At 42.6% G+C, this 23663-nt stretch overlaps 2 protein-coding genes across 3 annotated transcripts in view; both read left to right on the top strand.

Moving 5' to 3' along the window:
* TMEM245 (transmembrane protein 245) overlaps positions 1-12723 on the top strand; it is a 74004-nt gene extending 61281 nt beyond the window's left edge. Inside the window, exons 17-18 of the mRNA XM_068974603.1 lie at positions 3172-3366; positions 12566-12723. Coding sequence (XP_068830704.1) covers positions 3172-3366; positions 12566-12611 — 241 coding nt within the window. The 3' untranslated portion in view covers positions 12612-12723. The remainder of the gene's footprint in view (positions 1-3171; positions 3367-12565) is intronic.
* Positions 12724-18900: 6177 nt separating this feature from the next.
* Positions 18901-23663, top strand: part of CTNNAL1 (catenin alpha like 1) — a 57340-nt gene continuing 52577 nt past the window's right edge. For both annotated transcript variants that reach the window (XM_068973965.1, XM_068973966.1), the window contains exon 1: positions 18901-19041. In XM_068973965.1, the coding sequence (XP_068830066.1) occupies positions 18901-19041 (141 nt within the window). The remainder of the gene's footprint in view (positions 19042-23663) is intronic.

Raw genomic sequence — 23663 nt, 5'->3', positions numbered from 1 at the left:
ACTTTAGGGGGACTTTTGTGCCTAAAACGTCAATATAAAAGGGGAACTTCACTGTGTTTAACTAACATTTAATAGTTGAAATTTAAATAATAACTAGTTACATGGTTTATAGTTAAGTATTTTCATTTCTTTAAACTTTGTTGCAAATTTTGTATTAAGGTTTTAGCTAGAATTGATGTTACTATTGTAAATTGTATTGGGGTGCTATGAACTACATCCGTATAAAATGGGAAACTCTTACTGATAGATGTTGCACGTGTTTTGACTGCCCCATCGCCCAGCCGTTCCCCTATCTTCTTCCTTTCCTTGGGTCTCCCTAGTCACTGAGACACAACAGTATTGAAAGAAGACTGGTTACTAACCCTACAGTGGTCTCTAAGTGTTCAAGTGAAAGGAAGAGTCAAATATTGCCCACCTTAAATCAAAAGCTAGAAATGATTAAATTTCACGAACAAGACATATTGAGAGCTAAGGTAGGCCGAAAGCTAGGCCTCTTGAGCCAGTTAGCCAAGATGTGAATGCAATGGAAAAGTTCTTGAAGAAAGTGAAAAGTACTCTTCCAGTGAACACGTAGATGATAAGAAAACAAAACAGCCTTTTTGCTGATATGGAGAAAGAACATTTTGATGTTCTAGATGGAAGATCAAATCAGCCACAACATTCCCTTAAACCAGAGCCTAATCTGGAGCAAGGCCGTAACTCTTTTTAATCCTGTGAAGGCTGTGAGAGGTGAGGAAGCTGCAGAAGAAAAGTTTAAAGCTAGCAGAGGTTGATTCATATGCTTTAAGGAAAGGAGCCGTCTCTGGAACATAGAAGTGCAAGGTGAAGTAGCAAGTGTTGATGTAGAAGTTATGCAGAAGATCTAGCGAAGAAAAATAATTAAGGTGACTACTACATTAAACAGATTCTCAGTGTAGACCAAACAGCTTTCTATTGGGGAAAGATGCCATTTACGACTTTCAGTGCTTGTCTTCAAAGCTTAAAAGGACAGGCTAATTCTATGGCTAGGAGCTCATGTAGCTGATAACTTGAAAATTGAAGCCAGTGCTCATTTCAATTCAGTTCAGTTGCTCAGTCGTGTCCGACTCTTTGCAATCCCATGGACTGCAGCACACCAGGCTTCCCTGTCCACTTACTGTTCCAGAAATCCTAGGGCCCTTAAGAATTGTGCTGAATCTACTCTGCGTGTGTTCTAGAAATGAAACTACAAAACCTGGATGATAGCAGCACATCCATTTACAACATAGTTTACTGAATATTTTAAGCCCACTCTTGGGACCTACTGTTCAGAAAAAATGAGTTCCTTTTAAAATACTTTGGGACTTCCCTGGTGGTCCAGTTGCTAAGACTTTGTGCTCCCAGTGCAGGGGGCCCAGGTTCAATCCCTGATCAGGGAACTAGATCCCACGTGCCGCAGCTAAGAGTTTGCATGCAACAACTAAAGATCCTGCCTGCTGCGACTAAGGTCCAGCACAGCCAAATAAAGGAATAAGTATTTTTAAAAAATACTGTGGGTCATCTGACAACACACCCAGTCACCCGCAAGCTCTGATGGAGATTTCAATGAGATTAATGTTGTTTTCATGCCTATAACACAACATGCATTCTTGCAACCTGTGGTTCAAGGAGTAATTTCAACTTTCAACCCTTATTATGTAAGAAATGCTGATCCTATGATGGATCTGGGTAAAGTCAGTTGAAAACCTTCTAGAAAGGATTCACCGTTCCAGATGTCATTAAGAGTGCTTGTATTGCATTGGGAAGAGGTCAAAATATCAACATTAACAGAAGTTTGGAAAAAAGTCGATTCCAACCCTCATAAATAACTTTAAGAGGTTCAAGACTTCGGGAAAGTAACTGCAGATACGGTGCAGATAGTAAGAGACCTAGAAGTGGAGCCTGAAGATGGAATTGATTTACTGCAATCTCATGATAAGACTTTAATGGATGAGGAGTTGCTTATGGATAAGCAAAGAAGGTGGTTTCTTGCCACTTGGAATCTACTTCTGGTAAAGATGCTGTGAAGATTGTTGAAATGACAACAAAAGATTTGGAGTAGTACATCAACTTGGTTGATAAAGCAGAGGCCGGGTTTGAGAGGATTAACTCGGTTGAAAAAAGCTCTGTGGTGACTAAAGCTCTCAATCAACATTGCTTTCTGCAGAGAAATCACCAATGAAAAGAAGAGTCAGTCAGTGCAGCATAACTTTGCTGTCTTGTTTTAAGAAATTGTCACAGACTCTGCACAGTCTTCCAGCGGCCAGTCATGTTGACCAGTTTGCAGCCATCACCACTGAGACAAGACGCTCCACTAGCAGAAAGATGACAATTTGCTGAAGGCTCACATGATAATTAGCGTTTTTACCAATCAAGTATTTTTAAATTAAGGTACCTTACATTTTTTTAGACATAATGCTGTTGCATACTTAAAAAGACTACAGATCAGTGTCAACATAATTTTTATATACTCTGGGGAAGCAGAAATTTCTTGTGACTCACTTTATTGCCATATTTGGCTTTATTGTGGTAGTCTGGAAGCCGAACCTGCAATATCTCTGAGGTCTGCCTGTGTGTTATTTCATTCCAGTTATATAAATGATACTGTGATAAGCTAGAGGACAGTTATAACTCTCCTATGAAATAAAAATCTTGGGCTTTCTAACAGATGTTTTTCTCATGAGGCCTTTTATCACTCTGTGTTAAAATCTGTATTTTAGGAGCTTACAGGAATGACAGGAATGCCATTGTATTGTTACATCTTTTTAAAAAAGCATAGTTAGTTGAATTACATGCTTAATTTTGCCCACTTAATTATTCTAGACAAAGGTAAACCTAACAGGTAGCTTGTATAAACCAGTCCTAAGCTAACATTAACCCACCTCGGACAGCCATGTAATGGTACCTCTTAATACTGCTGACTTTACTCCTCAGTTGCCAGACTTACAAAAAGGCAAATGTCACACATGTAGTCAGGAAAAGTTTTGCATCTTGATACTTTTACAATTAATATTCAGATATCCACCTTGAAGCAATCTAAAGAAAGCTGATAACACAATTCAGAAGTCAGGTGTATTAGGGAATGAACAGTGTGTCAGAGAATGTATTTCCGACTTACTCCAGGGTTTACGTTTTGTTAAAAGTCGTGCGTAATCTGTGTGCTCTTCATTCCAGAGGTGGCCATCCTTACTTGACGGGCTTGGCAGTGGCTGGTGGAGCTTACTATCTGGGCCTGGAAGGAGCAATCATTGGGCCCATACTTCTCTGCATACTCGTGGTCGCTTCCAATATTTACAGTGCCATGCTAGTGAGTCCCACGAACTCAGTGCCCACACCCAACCAGACCCCATGGCCTGCTCAGACTCAGCGGTGAGTTCCGGCTGAGTGATCATAAACTGTGTATGAAATTGAGCTCACTGGTCTCTGTGTTTTCACCTGAGTGCAGTCTGTTAAGATACGGAATATCCTTTTGCCTGTTATAGAGCTGTTACCTTGCAGATTCCCTTAGCTCTCCCCTGTGTTGGAATCATATTTCCCAGTATTGTTTTCTTTCTTGATTTCTTCCTGCTTTTTGTTGGAGCACATCCTCCTGTAGATTTTTGGGAAAGAATGCATGGAGGTAAATTTAGGGGATGATACATGTCTGTAAAGGCTTCTTCTAAAGTCATTCTCACTCAGTAGCTTGCCTGGGTAGAGAATTCTGTTTAAGAATTTTTCCCTGTGTAACTTTATTTCTTCTTTGTTTTCTAACTTTCATGGTTGTCGAAATTCTGAGGCCAGTCTGATTCCTGATTCTTTGTAATTCAAATGTTTGAAAACCTATAGGGTCTTCTTTTTTTGTTGTTGTTTTTGATCTATTTTTGTCGTTGTGTTTGAATTGGCACTTTTATCAAGTGTCTCTGTGACCTTGAAAATTGGAAATTTATGTTCTGCCATTCTGAAATTTTTCTTCAATTATTTTATTAATGATTTCCTTCTCTCCCTTTCAGAAACGTATTTTTGTTTTGATGTTGGCCCTCCTACACTGGTCTTGTCATTTTAAAATCTTTTCTCTGATATTCTTCTGATTCTGTCTTTTTGGCTCCCATTTTCTGGATTATTTCTCCAATTTTATCTTCTATCATCTTTGTAGAGGTTTCCATTTGAACTATCATATTTTTGGGCAGTCTGGTTTATTGAAATATTATTTATGTAATAAAACTTGCCTTTTTTAGTGTATAGGTCTGTGTTAGTTTTCTGTGACATATAGCAAATTTTCACTAACTTAGTGGCATAAAGCAGCACATTTATAAGAAAGTCAGAGTACAGGTGCAGTTCAGCTGGGCCTTCTGCTTAGGATCTTCCACGGCTACAGTCAAGGCATGAGGGCAGGCAGGGGGTTTCATCTGCAGATTGGGATCCTCTTCCAGGCTTGCTTGTTATTGACAACATTCCTTTGTTTGCAGTTGTAGCCACAAGTTGAGGCTCCCAGAGGCTGCCTCTTTCCATAGGCATTTTATAACATAATGCTTGCTTTTGCCAGGCCTTCAGGAGTATTTTTCTGACTTCTGTTGCTGATGGCCAAGACTCTTTTGCAGAGGGCTCACCTGATTAGCCCTGGCCCACAGAACATATTGTCATTTTGATTAAAGTCAGTTGCTTGGGGACCTTAATTACGTCTGTAATATCCCCTAACCTTCACCATATTAACACAATATAATCACAATATTAGGGGCCTCCTTGGTGGTTCAGGGAAAGAGAACCTGCCCACGAGTGCAGGGTACACAGTTTTCATCCCTGGGTCGGGAAGATCCCCTGGAGAAGGAAATCACAACCCACTCCAATATTCTTCCCCTGGGAACTCCCATGGACAGAAGGAGCCTGGCAGGCTGCAGTTCATGGGGCCACAAAAGAGTTGGACACGACTTAGCGACTTAAACAACAGCAACAACAATGATCACAGTATCAGGTATCTGATACTTTTGACTGTTGGCTGATGTGAAGAGTGAACCTCTCAGGATTTGCGGGGTGGTTTATTATGTGTGTCACCATAATATAATCTGCCAGGACCATTGTCTGTGCAGCCACTGATGTCAGTGCTTTCTTGGTTTCCCTGTGGGGCTGCTAAATTCCTCAGTGAAAGATCTTTTAATCTCCTGCTCAGAGGTTGGTGGCTTGGCTGCCAGCCTTCTGGGAGCCCTGACAGGGAGAGGGACGGGACAGCATCTGAGATGCAGATCGTCACTCAGTCTGCAGCTCAGTCTGGTAGGGGTCAGTATGCACCCCTACCCTTATCCCTGCCTGCTGTCCCCCAGTCCAGAGACTTTTTTGTTTTACCTTTGCTAAGGGAGGAAAAGACTCGAATTTCTGCCAGTAACAGGGAGCATTTGCCTGGCTGGGTGGAGGTGTGGGTTGGACCCATGAGGTTTTACTGCATTTTAGGCACACTTCAAAGCAGCCCTTCTGTTTCTAGCCCTACCTTCGACCCCATTTCCAAAGTTACTTGATACCGCCAATTCCTGAGCCTTATTGAATAACTCCTGGCTTAGGATTCAGTTTTTTAGGTCATGCTGGTCATAGCAGTTCTTCATCCGCTTTCCACTTTCTGAAAGTTTGTTTCTTTTAACCTCTTATGTTCTCTTTTTTAAGGTAGATTTATGCCTTCTAGTGGATATATTGATTTATTTGGCTTGCATCAGGTCTTAGTTGTAGCATAGGGGCTCTCTAGTTATGGCAGGGGGGCTCAGACATGCAGGCTAAGTTGCTCCAAAGCATGTGGGATGTTAGTTCCCGACCAGGGATCGAACCCCCGTCCCTCTGTATTGCAGGGTGGATGATGGATTCTTGACCACAGGACCACCAGGGAACTCCCTCTAATGGGGTTTTGAAAAGGCCTGAGGGAATCATGTGTCCCACACAGCACTTCCTGGGGGAAAGTCTAAATGACCTCTTAAATAGTAACAACCAGCTGCCACTGACATTTATTGGGACTCAGTGTGCCAAGTTCTGTGCTAAAACTTTAGCTGCATTGTCTTTCTTTACTTAATCTGTCCAGTGTTTCCATGTGAGGTTAGGAACAGTTGTTTTCCATATCTTATAGATGAAGTCAAGGCTTAGAGAGGTTATCCTGCCTGTGGTCACATAGAAATAAGCAGGTGAGGTAGTGTGATTTCAACTAGAGGTCTTTCTTTTCCTTAGCCACCCCCCCGCCGCTGCTCAGGGAAAGACACTCTCCTCTGTCTCCTTCCTCAGTAGGTGGTACCCCTCACTTACATGTGCCTGTGTGTGGTCATCCTTACAGCCTCCTGTCTTCTCAAGTCACCATCTTTCCCAGTCCTACCTGTTCCGTCTCAAGTCCGCCCTTTCCTCTTTTTCTCCAGCGCCACCCACCCTGGGCCCAGCCACGGGGTTTCTCAGCTGGACTGTCGTGGCATCTCAGTCTCCCGGCCAGCCTCTCAGCATCCACGCTTGCTGCCTTCCGGTCTCTTGACACTGAGCAGATGTGTCCTTTTTAAAGGGGAGGCGTATCTGGTCGTGATGCTCTTCTACCAGAACTGGCCTCCCACTGTTCTTACCAGGAAGATCAAAATCCTTCCAAGGCCCTGCGTGGTCTGCCTGTGCCTGGCTCATGCGTCTGTAACATCTTCCCCATGTCAGAGCTGCAGCCACACTGGCTTTCTGCCAGGGCCTCAGATACACCAGCTCCATTCAAACCCTAGGCCTTCAGACACGCTGCCTTCTGTGTCTGGACAGACTCTCCCCCTCCCCTATCTTTCCTTGCCTAATTAGCTCCTAATCATTCTTCAGATTGCAACTCAAATGTCAGTCCATCAGAGCTTTCCCTCCTCTCAAGATTAGGTTATGTCCTGCATTTAATGCTCTTAAGGATAGCACCTCCTACCTTTCCTTTTTTTACAGCTTTCATTTATACACTTGGTTATTTGTCTTTTCCCTTTTTACTGTGGTTGCTGCTACTGCCAGGCCGTGCCTGTTTTAGTTACTGGGGTATTCACCATACCTGTCAACCTTTGACAGCGCCCTCTTCCTAGTTCAAGCAATGACTGGGCTGTGAGGGAATAGTGTCTACAGCGTCATGAGCTGTCATTCAGCTTGTCTTAGGACTCTTAGGCTGTAACATGAGAATGTCTTCGTTCCGTTAGATCTTCTAATTGTAGATATGGGCACTGGTGGCTGAGAAGATCCATCTGCGTGACTATTTCTGTGTACTGTTTCTAGGTCCCATGTAGTGCTTCTCACTGTTGACAGTGGGGAATACACTATTTCATGGCAGTAAATGTCGACACAGCACAGCTTTGGGCTCCCAGCTGTTTTGGCCTCAATTCAATAATCAGAACCTATGGCTTCCCCTGTTCTCTGTTAACACTGGGACTGTCTGGGATGTGTGGGGAAGGACATAACACCCCTCCAATCACAATTTTTCAAGTCTCAATACTTTTTTGATCTTTGGATAGAATAATAAGACTTGATTTGATAGACTTATTTCATTCCTACCAAAACCTGAGCAGCAATCTTTGAACACTAAAGCTCAGAAAAATCTGTAAGAAGGAAGTCAGGGCATATCCCAGGAACTCCTCTGGGGATGCTGTTCGCTGTATTTAAGTTTTCCTTTGCCCTCTGTCACACCTTGACGTGACCAGAGGTGACAGCTAGAAGGTGGTCCTTTAAGGAACTCAGCTTTACCTTTTGGGGGATAGAGTTATTAGTCAACTCATTCCTGTTTTTAGAAGCATTATCTTAACCTGACTGTGATTATCTTCCATAATTTAATACCCAAAGTTCACTCAAAGGTCATAAGCTTTTTATGAAAGAAATTACAAATGATTCCCAAATTAAGAAGGTTTAACTTATGATTTTTCAACTTAGTGATGGTGTAGAAGCAATACACATTCAGTGGAAACTGTACTCAGATTTTTAATGTTGATCTTTTCCTGGGCTAGCGATATGCTGTACGACTCTCTCGTGATGCTGGGCAGCGGTGGCTGCAGCTCTCAGTCAGCCACATGGTCACAAGGGGATACAACTGATATGCCTACAACCATGCGGCACCCAGACAGCTGTTCTGTTTTTCACTTTCAGTACAGTGTTTGGTAAATTACTTGAGAAATTCAACACTTTTATTCTAAGGCAGGCTTTGTGTTAGATGATTTTGCCCAACTGTCGGGTTTCCCTGGTGGTTCATTGGTAGAGAATCCACCTGCTAATGCAGGAGATGCGGGTTTGATCCCTGAGTGGGGAAGATTCCCTGGAAGAGGAAATGGCAACCCTTTTCAGTATTCTGGCTTGGCTAATCCCACTGACAGAGGAGCCTGGTGGGCTCCAGTTCATGGAGTTGCAAAAGAGTCAGACATGACTTAGTGACTAAGCAACAACAGCAGGCCAGTTTAAGTGTTATAAGCACGTTTAAGGTAGGTGAGGCTAAGCTGTGATGTTTTGTAGGTTAAGTGTATGAAATACTTTTTTGACTTAAAATATTATTAATGTACAGTGAGTTTCTTGGGACGTATGTATGTGTGTGAGTCGCTCAGTCGTGTCTGACTCTTTGTGACCCCATGGACTGCAACCTGCCAGGCTCCTCTGTCCATGGAATTCTCCAGGTAAGAATACTGGAGTAGGTTGCCATTATCTTCTCCAGGGGATCTTCCTGACCCAGGGATCAAACCTGGGTCTCCTGCATTGTAGGCAGATTCTTTACCATCTGAACCACAAGGGAAGCTGTCTTAAGGATATTATTGAACCACAAGGGAAGCTGTCTTAAGGATATTATTAAGTATGAAGCCAGGTATAATGCAATCATAAGATAAGGAAGATCAGTGTTGGGCAATTAAGCTAAGGTTTAACACCTCCTACTTTTTAATAGAGCAAGATGTTATTTTTGTCTTTGTAAAATAATATATGAAAATAGTCTCGTAAAAAACCATGATTCCTCTAGACCTTTGCCTAAATCTTGAGGACGTCGTTTGGAGTATGCTCTGTATCATTCCAGTTTAGGATAAATGCTCAATGAAAATTTGATGAGTTAATAGATTAGTGAAACCAGGAGCAGATCAGATTAAAAGATCCTTTCACTATAAGGCTGATAAAAGAGTATGGGCCATAGCAAACTCCAGCCTTAGAACTTTATTCCAAATTTTTGGAAGAGGCAGAATGTACGTAAGTAATGACATGTGCTCCATCACAAGGTGTGCTGGTGGGGGTTTAGGAAATACATACTCAGCTGTCCTGAACCTACTGAAGTAAGGTACATTAGTCAGTGTATGCTTTCATTTGTAACATCCACAATTTATTCTTTCTCTGGGAAGCTGGGAGTCAACAACTCTTGAATTGTTAAATCAGAAAAGACTTCAGCATTCTCATAAATGGATTTTTTTTAAAAAAATCTCCTTGAAAACTTCAGGGGAACCAGATCCCAAAATATTTTCAAGGAGCCATGAAGATTGCAAGTGAGAAATCACATCACACAATCCCCATTGTAATGAAAGGAACTGTAAAATGTTCACAGCAATCTGCTATCCCCCTAGTCACATGCGGCCCCATTCCACCTTTTATATTCTTGAGAAATTCTACCACTGTGGTTCAAAAGAACATAACAATCCTTATGGTTTGGGAAAGAATACTATATTTAGATGGTTTAGGTAGCTGTTAAGTTACTTCAGTCGTGTCCAACTCTGTGTGACCCCATAGACTGCAGCCCACCAGGCTCCCCCGTCCCTGGGATTCTCCAGGCAAGAACAAGAAATAATACTGTCAAAGAAGTACCCTGGCAGCCCAGTCATTAGGACTCTGTGCTTTCACTGCTGAGGGCCCAAGTTCACCCCCTCGTTGAGGAACTAAGATCCCACAAGCTATGCAGCACAGCTGGAAAAAACACTGTCAATGCAATTTTTATTCCTTTGTTTCTTCCTAATCTAGAGAGTTACAGTTTTATGAGCCCTGTGGATTAGTTCGTGCTATGCCTTTTGATGAGACCAGGAAGAAATTATATCTCTATCTCTGGGTTATGGAGTTTGTTTTCCAGGAGGTAATTGAGGTTCGGTTCAGATCAATGTACTTCTATAGGGTTTTACACACACCCACCCACACACCCACACACCATCACTACCAAACATTTAGAGAAAACATACTGTTGAGATGGAAAATACTTAATAGCTGTTTTCTTAGCTTGCTTCATTGTGTTTTTTTTTCTTCGGAGTCCTTCTGGAGGCTTTCTTGGCCTGGAGGCAGAACTGAATAGCAGGTATGAATTTCAGGGTTGCAGCTAAGCTTACTTGTCAACAGAAAGCAGTCACCAGGCCAACCACAGTTTTTAATCTTATTTCATGTTATCTTTGCCCTGAGGCAGCCGTTTTCATTCATAATTTAGGGGAATTGAAGAGTTAGAGATTGAAGCTTGCAGGTATCTTAGAAATTTGAAAAGATATGAAAGAATGAATTTTAAAACTTTTTGGTGTTGGAAAATGCTTCGTAATACTGATCAGTTTTTGGTTATTGGTTTTAAAGATATTCCAGGGCTTCCCAGAATTGAGTGCCACCTGAATTTCATATAGTCTGGGGCAACTTGTAGCTAGCTTTACCTGCACACAAATGTAGGTGAGACTGTGAAAAAGAGAGATATAACTAAATGGGTAGGTAGCTGTCTAGAGCAATGGTCCTGGCGGAGGAGGGTGAGGCTCCCCTCAGGGGACGTCTAGCCGTGTATAGAGACGTGTTCACCATCACAGCTGTAGAGGGTAGGAGCGGGGATGTTGCCAAGCCTCTCACAGTGTACAGAGTGGTCAGCAGTGCAGCTATGGAGAAACCTTGATTAGATAGATACAGAGATAGATGGCTATTAATACATGTAAAAGGGCTTCCCGGGTGACTCAGCGATAAAGAACCTGCCTGCCAATGCAGGAGACGCGGGTTCGATCTGTGGGTCGGGAAGATCCCCTGGAGAAGGAAATGGCAACCCTCTCCAGTGTTCTTGCCTGGGAAATCCCACAGACAGAGGAGCCTGGCAAGTTATAGTTCATGGGGTCTCAAAAGAGTTGGAAATGACCTAGCGACCAAAAGACAACAACAGTACATAAAAGGTGTGTGTATAAATCTTAGTTTGGGAGAATTTTTCTCAGCATAAAAATATTTAAGGAGATAGATTCATTCTAGTTCTTTGACCTGTTGGCATATATTCAACATGGTGAGTTCAGTCATGTCATATATAATCCCTTTCAGAGACACAGGAGCCATAGCCGGGAAGCTTACCCCTTCCTCAAAGCTGTTCCTTTGGATGTAGAGCTGTGCTAGTTAGAGATGTGCTGGAGATATGAGACTTCCGACACCATCCAGTGAAAGAGCCTTCAGATAACTGAGCAAATGTAATCTTTTTTTTTTCTGTATCATTTGACCTGTGCCCCACTTGACATTTAAGTACTTCCTCTGTGATGCTAAAGGGTTAACCTTTATTTTACCTCTGCCTGCCTGTCTAACCCTCCTAATTGCTGATATGGTTATAAAGGAGCAAAGCAATCTCTGTCTAAAAGAATGGTAATAAACTTGTGCTTCATATCTGTATCATTTTAAGATAGATTTGCCTGTATTATAACCAAAAAAAACCAATTCAAAAAACCCCACCATCAGTAGAACTTTAACAGCCAGAAGTTTCTCTCTCTTGGCTGTAAGAAGTACAAAGGTCGGCAGACCAGGGCTTGGTGTGTCTGTTCCACAAACATCCATGCCAAGCTTGACCTTGATGTTCTGTCAGCCTTGGTGTGAGGTCTTTTCATCTGAGATGAATGCTTGTTCATTGATGAACTCTGACCTGGCCATTTGGCTGCCAACAAAGATGCAGACCTGGCTGGATAAATTATGTAGCAAAGGCCAGCTAGCTACTACAGTCCTAAGTTAGGCCCCAACACAGCAGACCCCCTCCATCCAACCCAGTTATTACCTGCCAGTGAGCCACATTCACTTGGCTTGTTTGATGTAGGTCAGAAACAGTATAAGTTCACAGTCATTTGATGAAAAGCCCTATCCCATTTCTCCTGCCCTGAACCACAGCACTCAGAGCTGGGACACTGCTGGATCAGTTCTCCTATTTTGCAGTAAAAGTGATCGAGTTAGCGTTTAATCTTCAGTCTCTTACTGTTTTTCTCTTTAACGTCATTGTGTCTACTTTCCAGTCAGCACGAAGGGGGAAAGGTCAGAAAAGATCACCTTTCTCTTCTAAGGACATTGCCCAGAAGTCACTCAACACTTCTACTTACATCTCATTGGCCAGATGGTGGTCACATGGTCATTAGTTTCAAGAGAGTCTAGGGAAACAGTCTTTTGGATAGACCTTCCAAAAGAAAACTAGAGTTCTTGTTGCTGCAGATTGAGAAACAACTATCAGATTTCAAAACAATACTCAGTGAAAATACTAAGAAAAAAAACAGTGACTACCTAATGGCACCAAGGCTCTCAACTTATAAGAATATTATATGACAGTGAATTACTGGTTAGATGCTATTTTTCTTTTCTGAATATCTCTGTGGTTTTGTTTTCCCCCTTTTCCTAAAAGCAAAACTAATCATCCTGTCTTTTTTTCTTAAAGGACTTTCCGTGACATTTCTGAAGACCTGAAACCTTCGGTAGACTGACTTGGTTTCCAACCGCAGTGATTTCTCTAAGGAAATTCAACCTTGACTGTGAGTTCAGCTCAGCTGTGGCCTCCTGTCCTTTCAGCCACGGCCTCCTGTCCTTTCAGCCACGCCTGGCAAACAGAGCCCAGGACGAGACGCAGGAGCCTCCTGGCCTTCCGTACAGAATGCCTGGACAAGAGAGGACTGGCTCTGGGCTGCTTTGCATTTTGAAGCACAGCTTTAGAGCTCAGAAATGTGATTTACTCACTTAAGTGTTGCTAAGATGGCTTGAAAAGTTTCAGTTTATACACTGGTATTGTGGCTTGAAATTTTCCCACTTTGGTTATCTATATTATAATACGTATTTATAACTTTTTTTTTTAAGAGCCGTAATCTACCTGCTGTATATAGTGTGACTTTCTCCTGTTTTAAGAAATCTGTCCTTAAACTTTTCTACAACAGTCACTTTTCAATGAAGAGGGCTTTCACTTTTGAGAATATAGTTGCTTGAGCAGGAAAAATGAGTCTTCTCCCTTCTTCCACAATGTATGGTCCTCTCATAAGAAAGATCAAATCTTCAGTGTAAGGGTGGGTGGCTTATCTGAAGTTCAGTTAGTTATATGTTGCAACCATAGGAGAAGAGAGACTGAAGCCCTTCCTCCCCTTCTCCCTCTTTCCCCTATTACACTATTGCCAAATTTCTAAACCTTGGCTGACCACACTGAAATTAATTAAGTATTAAGCTGCTATTAATGGTAACAATATGATAGAATTCATGTTGTGATTTTTTTTTTCCTTTCCAAATGTTTTAAGTAAAAAAATCTCAGGGGCAGCAGTGTTCTGATTTGTTAAATGTCTCTGTTTTACTATTTAGAATTTGGCCAATTAGTTAGTTACTAGCGTAAAATTTTGTATCGGTGTAGTATTTTCCCATCATTTAGCACAGTGCCTTGCACACAGACTCTAGATGAATGCTTGTTGAATTAAATCGTGACTTTTAAAATATCTCAGATATCACAATAACCAGCATACTGCTCTACACTTTACAAAATCTTTTTGCACATATCATTTCATAGTCACTTCACATCAGCTTTCATACAGCTGCATATTATTTTGTGTTTCACACAGATGGGGAAGCTAAGGTTCAGAAAAATGACCAACTCCAAGTCATGAAGTTTAGTAAAATTTGACCTCAGATCTTTCTTACTCAACAGTCTGCCAACCTTGCTATACTCTGGTGACTCTTTTAGTATCTTTTTTTTAATATAAATTTATTTATTTTAATTGGAGGCTAATTACTTTACAATATTCTCTTTTAGTATCTTAACACAGTTTTTCCAGTGCTTTGAGGTAGAATCATGTCCTGTTCTATTGCACAGACTACAGTAAATGACAGGGCCAGGACTAGAACCCAGCTTTTACCTTTGTGCCCTTTCCCTATTGTAAAACAACCTTCAGCCTCTTTCTCTGTCCCCAAAGGAGTATTCAGTATGGTGGAGAGAGGATTCTTAAGTAACAAAGATTTCCTTTTTGGGAAGAACATTTAAAAGTAGAAATCCTTTTTTCTAAAACTTTATTTTCTCATTAAGAAGCATAATTAATGATAATTACATTAAATTCTGATATTACTTAAGAAAAACTTGGTCTAGAAAAGAGGCTACTGTGAGGTCTTTGTTTATACAATAAACTATATGCAGATCTCTTATATTTCCTATGAATCCTTCAACAGTTACAGTCTGATATTCAGCCAAGTGCTGCATTTGGCATTGAAAGTGAAAGTGAAAGTGAAGTCACTCAGTCGTGTCCGACTCTTTGTGACCCCGTGGACTGTAGCCCACCAGACTCCTCCTTCCATGGGATTCTCCAGGCAAGAATACTGGAGTGGGTTGCCATTTCCTTCTCCAACATTTGGCGTTAATTAACTCATTCTTTCTTTAATCACTTGTTCAGTCATTCATTCTGTAAAGCATTGGTTGAGTTTCCCCAGCTCTGGGTTCCATGCTGGGCACTGTACAGGGTGCTGTAGGGGATAGCTCGTAAGAAGGCCTTCTCTTACCTTAAATCTTAGCCAGATTATGTGTATTGCATTAAAAGTTTGAAGAAATAAATCAGGTTTGTTTTTGTTAATGATATAATGATAAGTTTACAGCTGTGATTAGCACATATTTATAAGAGGTAAATATTATGCACAATGAGTTAGTGTGCATATACAAATTATGTTCCTCCAAAATGTTTTTAGCTCTATAAAGTGAAATGGTAAACATATAAACTTGAGGTTAATACATGGTTCTTCCTGGTCATAATTGTTAGTATGAATACTAGGTCTTTAGAGGGGAACTCTGAGCCCTAAGAGAGGAGTTTAGAGCTGTCAAAGTTGATTCTGATGTAGTATCACCCTGAAATATCAAGAGCAGAGGTGCCCCAGACTACTACCCAGTCATATCAGGAAACTTGAACTGCCCCAATGCTCCATCCAGCAAGATGATCTCAGGATTTGACCCAGAAAGAGAACATTTCCCTAAAAGCATATAATTGATGAAGTATACGTAGCTTCAGTAAAAACTAAGTACAGAAATCCTATCACAGTGTTCTGCATTTTATCACTTTATTAAAGATAAGTTTGAAGCTCACATTCACTACTTAACTGTAAACTGAATGGAGGGGAAAAAAGCTCCCCACACAGTATGCGCCTCTCTTTTCCGAGAGAGAACGGGGCATAGTATTTTCAGCATAAACCCATGCCATGTAAGTCCAGCGTCAGTTCCAAAATTTCTATCACACTCTCTGTTTCTGGAAGTGATCTCTGCCAGACTGCCTTAGATACCAGTTTTATTTATTTTTAAGTTTGCAGGAATTCTTAACACCCATTTCCATTAAAGGTGGTTAGCTGGCAGAGTTTTCCCTTGACTTTTGAGACTGGTGCAGATTGACTCTTGATACCCAAGAAATGTTATTTAAACAAACTGAGTAGCTTTGGAAATAGCAGTTTATTCCACTTGGAGGGCTTGCAGATGAGGTCCTCTGGCTAACCTTGGTCTTAATAAGAACCTGCTGTAACCCCTCTGGACTTTCTAGTACCTCTGGTTCCACTTTGGTTGTATTCAGCGTTTCAGGATGTGTCACTACAGAGCCATATTTACTCAGAAATTCATGCCATGAGGCGTTAGCCTAGAGCCTAGAGCAAAGTAATTTCAGGTGAGCTCACCAGAGCTTTCAACCTCAAGGTTTATCGGAAAACTGTGGTCTCCACTAAGGGTCTTCCAAGACCCTTATAAAAGTACTAGAGTAGGCATTTTGCAGTAGAAATAGCCCCTGGCAACATAGTTCCAAATGTTAGTTCCAACCAAGGACAAGTAGTTTTTTGTTTTTATGTGTTTCTTGTCTTTGCACATTTTGCCATCAAAATATATTCATTTCATTAACTTATGCACACATGCATGCTAAGTCGCTTCACTCATGTCTGACTCTTTGTGACCCCATGGACTGTAGCCTGCCAGCCTCCTCTGTCCATGGAATTCTCCAGGCAAGAATACTGGAGTGAGTTGCCATTTCCTCTTCCAGGGGATCTTCCTGACCCAGGGATCGAACCTGAGTATCCTGTGTCTCCTGTATTGTCAGGCAGATTCTTCACCCCTAGTGCCACCTGGGAAGCCCCAAGAGGAAGTTCATTTCAGTTCAGTTCAGTCGCTCAGTCATGTATGACTCTTTGCCACCCCATGAATCACAGCACACCAGGCCTTCCTGTCCAGTGTTCAGTAATTATGTTTCAAAATCTCATTTTATTTGGAAATGACCTAGCTATTCAATAAACTTTCATCACTTAGTTTAGTTACTCCAATCTGGAGAGACTATTTTAGATAGACATTCCTACTAAAGTATAATTATTCTTAATAGAGTTTGTCTGAAAGCTGTTATCTCATTTTTATTTTTTAAAGTTGCTTCACTCAAGTTACTTTCCTTGTTGACAAATTTAGCTTACGTTAACTTAAGATCTGCAAAAAAAATACTCATGCTATATGAAACCACTAAACAGTTAATTTTTTTGGTAGTTTAAAATTAAGAGAATTATAAACCAACATGTTCTGTCTGCTTCCTGGAGTCATAGAAATTCTGTGCTAGAATAGGCCTTATATAATTAGGTGATCCTGTCATTTAACAGAGAAGGAAACAAGTCCATAGGTTGAAGTGTCTTTTCTAACACGGCGCCTGTCAGTGACAATTCAGAGTAGAGTCAGTTCTTTTTTCTCTCAGTCCATTGTTATACTTCTTTTCCCTTTCCCTCCTAGTTGAGTTGTTGTTCCGTCTCTAAGTCGTGTCTGACTCTTTGGGACCCCTTGCAGCTTGCCAATTTTGGAAAAAATGTGTTCCTTATAGCAGTAGTTCCAAGGAATGTTGTTAGATGTTCTAAGTGAATGAAAGTGTATATGGAGTTGGGGGAAGGGACTCTATGGTAAGTTAAAACTGAGGAATGCTGAATTTGTTTCCTTTCTGAAGTAGGACTTCGAAGTGTTTTTAACATGCTGTTATATATTGTGAATTTATAAGAGGGGACAAAGACTCTGTTTACGAGACTTATTTGACCTTAAACTACACCTTCATCTTCTTTTTCTCAGAGCATCTCAAAGGACTTGGGGTCCTTTGGGAAACATGGCTCTCAAATAAAAGTTTACAGCTCTTTTGGAAGACGTCCGTAATAGAATTCTGAATGGCAGGCACATCTGCCATATAAACTGTAATATATCTCAAAGTTTAGTGAAATACCAGAAAAAAACCGTATTTGCCATTCAGAGCTATACATCAAGTATAGAGATTCTTTTCCACCTATGGTGTGTAAAGTCAGTATTTGTGTTTTACTTTTGAAAGTTTTTCAAAGATCAGTTAGAGTGCAGATGCAGTGGTGATATATTGATATGACATTTTAATAATGCTTTTGTATTGCACTTTATAGGTTTCAGACTGCTTTCGTAACAACCCTGTGAGATAGGCAGGCGTCAAGTATTATCAGATCAAAGCTCAGAAAAGTTTTTTGTGATCTTTCCCTTAAATTTATACCACAAAATGATGGAGCCAGAGTTCAGTTGCAGAAATTCTGACTCCAAATCCAGAGTTCTGTACTCTACACCTGGTTTCTTACTTTTTATTCTAGCTTTATATATTACTCTGAAAGCTGTGGTAACAAATTTTAAAACATTGTTTTGGCTTATTATCAAATACTGTTTTTAATGGCAGTGACCCAGACAATGTAACTCCAGTTGTAATTATTCCAAAGAAGACCCTTCTTTTGTGCTTTGCAGTGCCACTTGTCTAGGTGATTGGAGTGTATTTCAAATACCATTTGATTTTGAAGCCAAGATTCGCTATATAGTTGTTATTGCTCATGTAACTTGTGGCAAATGTATCATCTCTGCATTCTCAGGCAAAGTAGAGATGGTTTGAAAGTAAAAAAGATTATTCAGATATAACCATGTGTCTTTATCCTCACAAATGCTGTTTCTTAGCTTTAACTTGCTTTGACAACCTACTGATGTAACATCTTTGTAAATGTAAAAATATTTATATTTTGAAATAAAATTACTAGTGTTGAATGAATCAAGTGGTAAACTTAGTCTCTGTTGAGAAATTTGATCTTCAGTGAAGTCAAACTTTAATGAATACATCTGTCCATCTCTTATGTCTTATATCTTGCCTTTCCTTTGGCACCAGTGCCTACAATGAATTTTTATGGAACATGGACAGTTTACACAAGGGGAGATGTGTTTGTGAAAGCTCCAGAAAGACTGTAACCTGTAGAAGGCCTATCTTAGGGTAGAAGCCCGTCCCTACAGGCTTGACTCCTGTCCTGGTCTACCAGTTATTAATAGTTTCAATCACAGCGGAGTTTCCAGGAATCCTGGGGAATTCGGATTTAGGAAGAGTCACTTCTCCAGAGGAGGGCAGGTAGCTTCCCTGAGCATGGATGTCCTTGGTCTGGTAAGAGGCCACATGTTCATGGGAGGGCCTCAGGTATCCTGTGCCTCTCATTTGGCAGGAGCGAGACTTGTGCGGAAGCCACTGAAGAATGATAAAAGAAACAAGGTGGGTGGGAATGGGGGCAGAAGGGGCGGGGCCCGGGCTGGGGGGCGGGGCTGCAAGGCGGACCCCAGGCCGGAGCGCGTGGAGGCGGGGGGGCGGGGTCTTCCGGGGGCGGGGTCTCGGGCGGCGCGGGTGCCTTGCCGCTGCCGCGGGCGGGCGGGCAGGCTGGCTGGCGGGAGGCGGCGGGCCCGTAGCGGCGCGGCGTCCCGGCTGCGCGACGGGCTGAATAAAGGCCATGGCCGCCTCTCTGGGCCCCGCAGGCGGTGGCGGCGCCGGGGCAGCGCACGGCTCCGGCCCGTCGGGCTTCGCCTTCGACTCCGGACTCGAGATCAAAACTCGCTCGGTGGAGCAGACGCTGCTGCCGCTGGTTTCTCAGGTAAAGCGGCGCGCGCGGCCCCTGGTCTCACCCCTCTCGCCGCGGCCCTCGATGGCGGCGGTAGCTCCCGGCGGGGACCGGGCCGGGCCCAGCGGGAGGCAGCCGCTGCCGCACATTCCGCGCCGGGACTGCGGCGTCGGCGTCTGGTCGCCTTTCTGGGGCTTGAGGACTGCCCTTCGTTGAGGCGGAGGGAATCTGGACCATCCGAAATCCGGCTGCGGGGCAGGGAGACCTGTGCGGACCGGAGTCCGGCTGCAGGTGCGCCGCCAGGCTTCCGCACCCGAACCGCCCGGGACTGCGACTCCGGCGGCTCCCGGCCCTGCTCCCAGGGAACGGAGGGGACCCCCGCGGGGGCTCCGCTGGCCTTCAGAGGCCCTCCTCGCTGCCGTCACACCTTTGCATCTCCAGTCCCAACCCGGACTGTAGCCAGTCTGGCTGGCGCGTGCCTCTGAGTCCAGCGTGCTCTCTCCCCTAGGCCTTTGTCCCTTTCCCGGATCGTGTGTAAGTCTGCTCCCCAGTCGCCCATTTACCCCGGGCCACCCTTCTCCTTAACCTGCCTGCTCACTTTAATTGGCTTTTGCTCGGCCTCGAAATGGTGAAGTGGAGGACCGCCTGATAGTTAATCCGGGTACACATCTTTTTGCCAAATCCCATTTGGGATGTATGGTTTATTGAATTTACCGGTCACAACAGAAGTCTGGAATCAGCTAATTGACGCGCTTAGCTTTAGAGAAGTTTTTGTTACTGAGAGCCGACTTATACGAACCCTCCGGGCTAGAATTCCTCTAGGTCTGTTAGGTGCCAAGCACTGTGGGCAGTGAAGAATTCTGTGCCTTAAGGAGCTCGTTGGATGTGTGACTCACAACTCCTTTGTAACGTCTTGATGATTCACATTCGTATTGCCAAGATTTTCAAGGTAGAAGGAATCTTAAAAGTTATCTGACTCTGAATTTAAAAAAATTCTCTCTTACAGCATCCTTGACATCTGGTCACCAGGGCCCTGCTTAAACATGCTCAGTGGTGTGGGCCTGTAGCTCGTCCATAGAATTTTCAATACTATTAATATCTCTAATCTATCCCAGCCTGCAAATATTTGATAACAGTAGCCACACATATCCCATACTTCTGTTATGCTGAGTAAATAAACAGCCCCATTTTCTTCACCTGTGCTTATTTTAGCCTGGCTAACAGAACAGTGAATAACCTTGATGCTCTGTATGGGCCTTCCCTTCCTTGTCGGAAAGAAGCACTGACAGGTGGGATGAGTTGAGGATCAGTTAGTGATGTCTGCATTGCCCTCTCCTACAGAAGAATACCATTACCACCACCGACACAACCACAACAGAAAATGAGAAATACTGGAGTAGTTTTAAGAGAGAGTTAAGAGAGTGGTATTTTTTCCATTTAAAAATATAATAGTAAAGATAGAATGCTTACTGTGGGTGAGACCATGTTCTATGCACTTTATACATATTAGCCCATTTAATTCTCATAAATCTTATAGGGGTAGAGATATGTTTATTTTCATTATATGAATGAGGAAAATGAGGATAAGGGACTTGTGGGACTTTCACCTGTAAATGTCCAACTAGGGTTTGCACCCTGACAGCCTCGTCCCAGAGTCTTAGCTACACCGCACTGTATTTGTCTCTAGAGATTAGAAGACGTGATGAGGTCAGCTAGTAGTAGGTCCAGATAAGAGAGTCACAATAGAAAAACAAGGTTGTTGTAATCTGCAGAAATGGAAACATTTCACAGTATCACTGCTAAAAATGTATCCTACAAGTTCTGCATTGTGTAATTCGGGGGTGAGAGAGGGTGGAGAGAGTAGGAGAGTGGAGAGGGAAACGTGCATTGGCTGCTGAGAGTTCACTAGAGGTCAGTGCTAACGGGGGAAAATGTGGGCGTTTTTTTGTTTTTCCTTCCCTGTTAAAGGCTAATTCAGGGCCATAGCTGAGGTTCTGCATCCCACATATTGTGTGTCCACAACTATATCTTTAGCATTATTATAACTGATGTTCCTAATGATTAACTGTGAAAGTGAAAGTCGCTCAGTCCTGTCCGACTCTTTGTGACCCCATGGACTATACAGCCCATGGAATTCTCCAGGCCATAATACTGGAGTGGGTTGCCTTTCCCTTCTCCAGGGGATCTTCTTGACCCAGGAATTGAACTGGGGTCTCCTGCATTGCAGGCAGTACTCAACAACAAAAAAAGTTAAATCATGCTTAAAATAAAGAAATATCTATAGCATGGGCAAAACACTCACAAAGCAGAAGTGGGGAATGTGATTTAGAATGATTTTTATGTTTTAGTGAGTATTAGTGGATTCGGGAGTTAACTAGAGGTCAGTGCTAACTGGGGAAATGTGGGTATTTTTTTTGTTTTTCCTTCCCTGTTAAAGGCTAATTTAGGGCCATAGCTGAGGTTCTGCATCCCACATATTATGTGTCCACAGCTATATCTTTAGCATTATTATAACTGATATTCCTAATGATTAACTGGTTCCAAATAGGAAAAGGAGTACATCAAGGCTGTATATTGTCACCCTGCTTATTTAACTTATATGCAGAGTACATCATGAGAAATGCTGGGCTGGAAGAAGCACAAGCTGGAATCAAGATTGTCGGGAGAAATATCAATAACCTCAGATATGCAGATGACACCACCCTTCTGGCAGAAAGTGAAGAGGAACTAAAAAGCCTCTTGATGAAAGTGAAAGAGGAGAGTGAAAAAGTTGGCTTAAAGCTCCACATTCAGAAAACGAAGATCATGGCATCTGGTCCCATCACTTCATGGGAAATAGATGGGGAAACAGTGGAAACAGTGTCAAACTTTTTGGGCTCCAAAATCACTGCAAATGGTGACTGCAGCCATGAAATTAAAAGACGCTTACTCCTTGGAAGAAACGTTATGACCAACCTAGATAGCATAGCATATTGAAAAGCAGAGACATTACTTTGCCAGCAAAGGTCCATCTAGTCAAGGCTATGGTTTTTCCAGTGGTCATGTATGGATGTGAGATTTGGACTGTGAAGAAGGCTGAGCGCTGAAGAACTGATGCTTTTGAACTGTGGTTTTGGAGAAGACTCTTGAGAGTCCCTTGGACTGCAAGGAGATCCAACCAGTCCATTCTGAAGATCAGCCCTGGGATTTCTTTGGAAGAAATGAAGCTAAAGCTGAAACTCCAGTACTTAGGCCACCTCATGGGAAGAGTTGACTCATTGGAAAAGACTCTGATGCTGGGAGGGATTGGGGGCAGGAGGAGAAGGGGACGACAGAGGATGAGATGGCTGGATGGCATCACTGACTCGATGGACGTGAGTCTGAGTGAACTCTGGGAGTTGGTGATGGACAGGGAGGCCTGGCGTGCTGCGATTCATGGGGTCGCAAAGAGTCAGACACGACTGAGTGACTGAACTGAACTGAACTAAGTGGATTCGAGTGAAGCTCTCTAGAAAACTCATGTCCAGGAGTCTCATCTTTCTAAGGATGCTGCATTATTATTCAATTCATGTTTTACCACTGTATCCATTAGACTAGTCTAAGCTTTTTAGGCAACCATTTGTTGTAGGCTTTCTAGTTACTACTCTTCGAGGGACTTGTATTCTAGTTGGGAGATAGGACAGGTATAGAATAGCACGTGGCAAGTGTCAGATGAAGATCATCAATAGTAAATGCTCTAAGAGCTCAGAGCAGGTGTGGATGAGTCAGCAATGATACCCTAGAGGAGATAGGGTCTGAGGTGAGGAAGTATGGCTATTGAACAGTTCAGTCAGTTTTAAGCAGTTTCTACTCAGATCATTTAACCTCTTCTGACTCTAAGTAAAAAGTTCTGGACTACTGGCCTTTTTCTAGGAATGCAATGTTACATCAATATTGGACAAATGCACCTGTGTAATTTTCTGCATCACATATTAGAAAAGATACATGTTCTTTTCAGTGGATGCAGGAAAAAAAGTGAAAGTGAAGTCACTCTGTCATGTCCAACTCTTTGGGACCCTGTGGACTGTAGCCCACCAGGCTCCTCTGTCCATGGAATTCTCCAGGCAAGAATACTGGAGTGGGTTGCCATTTTCTTCTCCAGGGGATCTTCCCCACCCAGGAATTGAACCTGGGTCTCCTGCATTGCAGGCAGACTCTTTACCCTTTGAGCCACCAGGGAAGTATTTGGTTAAATTCAACTCCTCATTGTGATAAAGAGCACATAACAAACTAGTAATAGAAGTTGTTGTTCAGTCGCTCAGTCATGTCCAACTTGTGATCCCATGAACTGCAGCACGCCAGGCTTCCCTGTCCTTCACCATTTCCTGGAGCTTGCTCAAACTATGTCCATTGAGTCGGTGATGCCATCCAACCATCTCATCCTCTGTTGTCCCCTTCTCCTCCTGCCTTTAACCTTTCCCAGCACCAGGATCTTGTCTAAGGAGTCGGCTCTTCACATCAGGTGCCAAAGTATTGTAGCTTCAGCATCAGTCCTTCCAGTGAGTATTCAGGGTTGATTTCCTTGTAGTCCAAGGGACTCTGTGGAGTTTTCTCCAACATCACAGCTCAAAGGCATCAATTCTTCGGCGCTCAGCCTTCCTTATGGTCCAACAATCATGTCCATATATGACTACTGG

Source organism: Capricornis sumatraensis, chromosome 6 (assembly GCF_032405125.1).
Source record: "Capricornis sumatraensis isolate serow.1 chromosome 6, serow.2, whole genome shotgun sequence".
In the NCBI taxonomy this organism is placed as follows: Eukaryota; Metazoa; Chordata; class Mammalia; order Artiodactyla; family Bovidae; genus Capricornis; species Capricornis sumatraensis.
The sequence above is the reverse complement of the archived record's forward strand: the minus strand, read 5'-3'. Positions and strand labels throughout refer to the sequence as shown.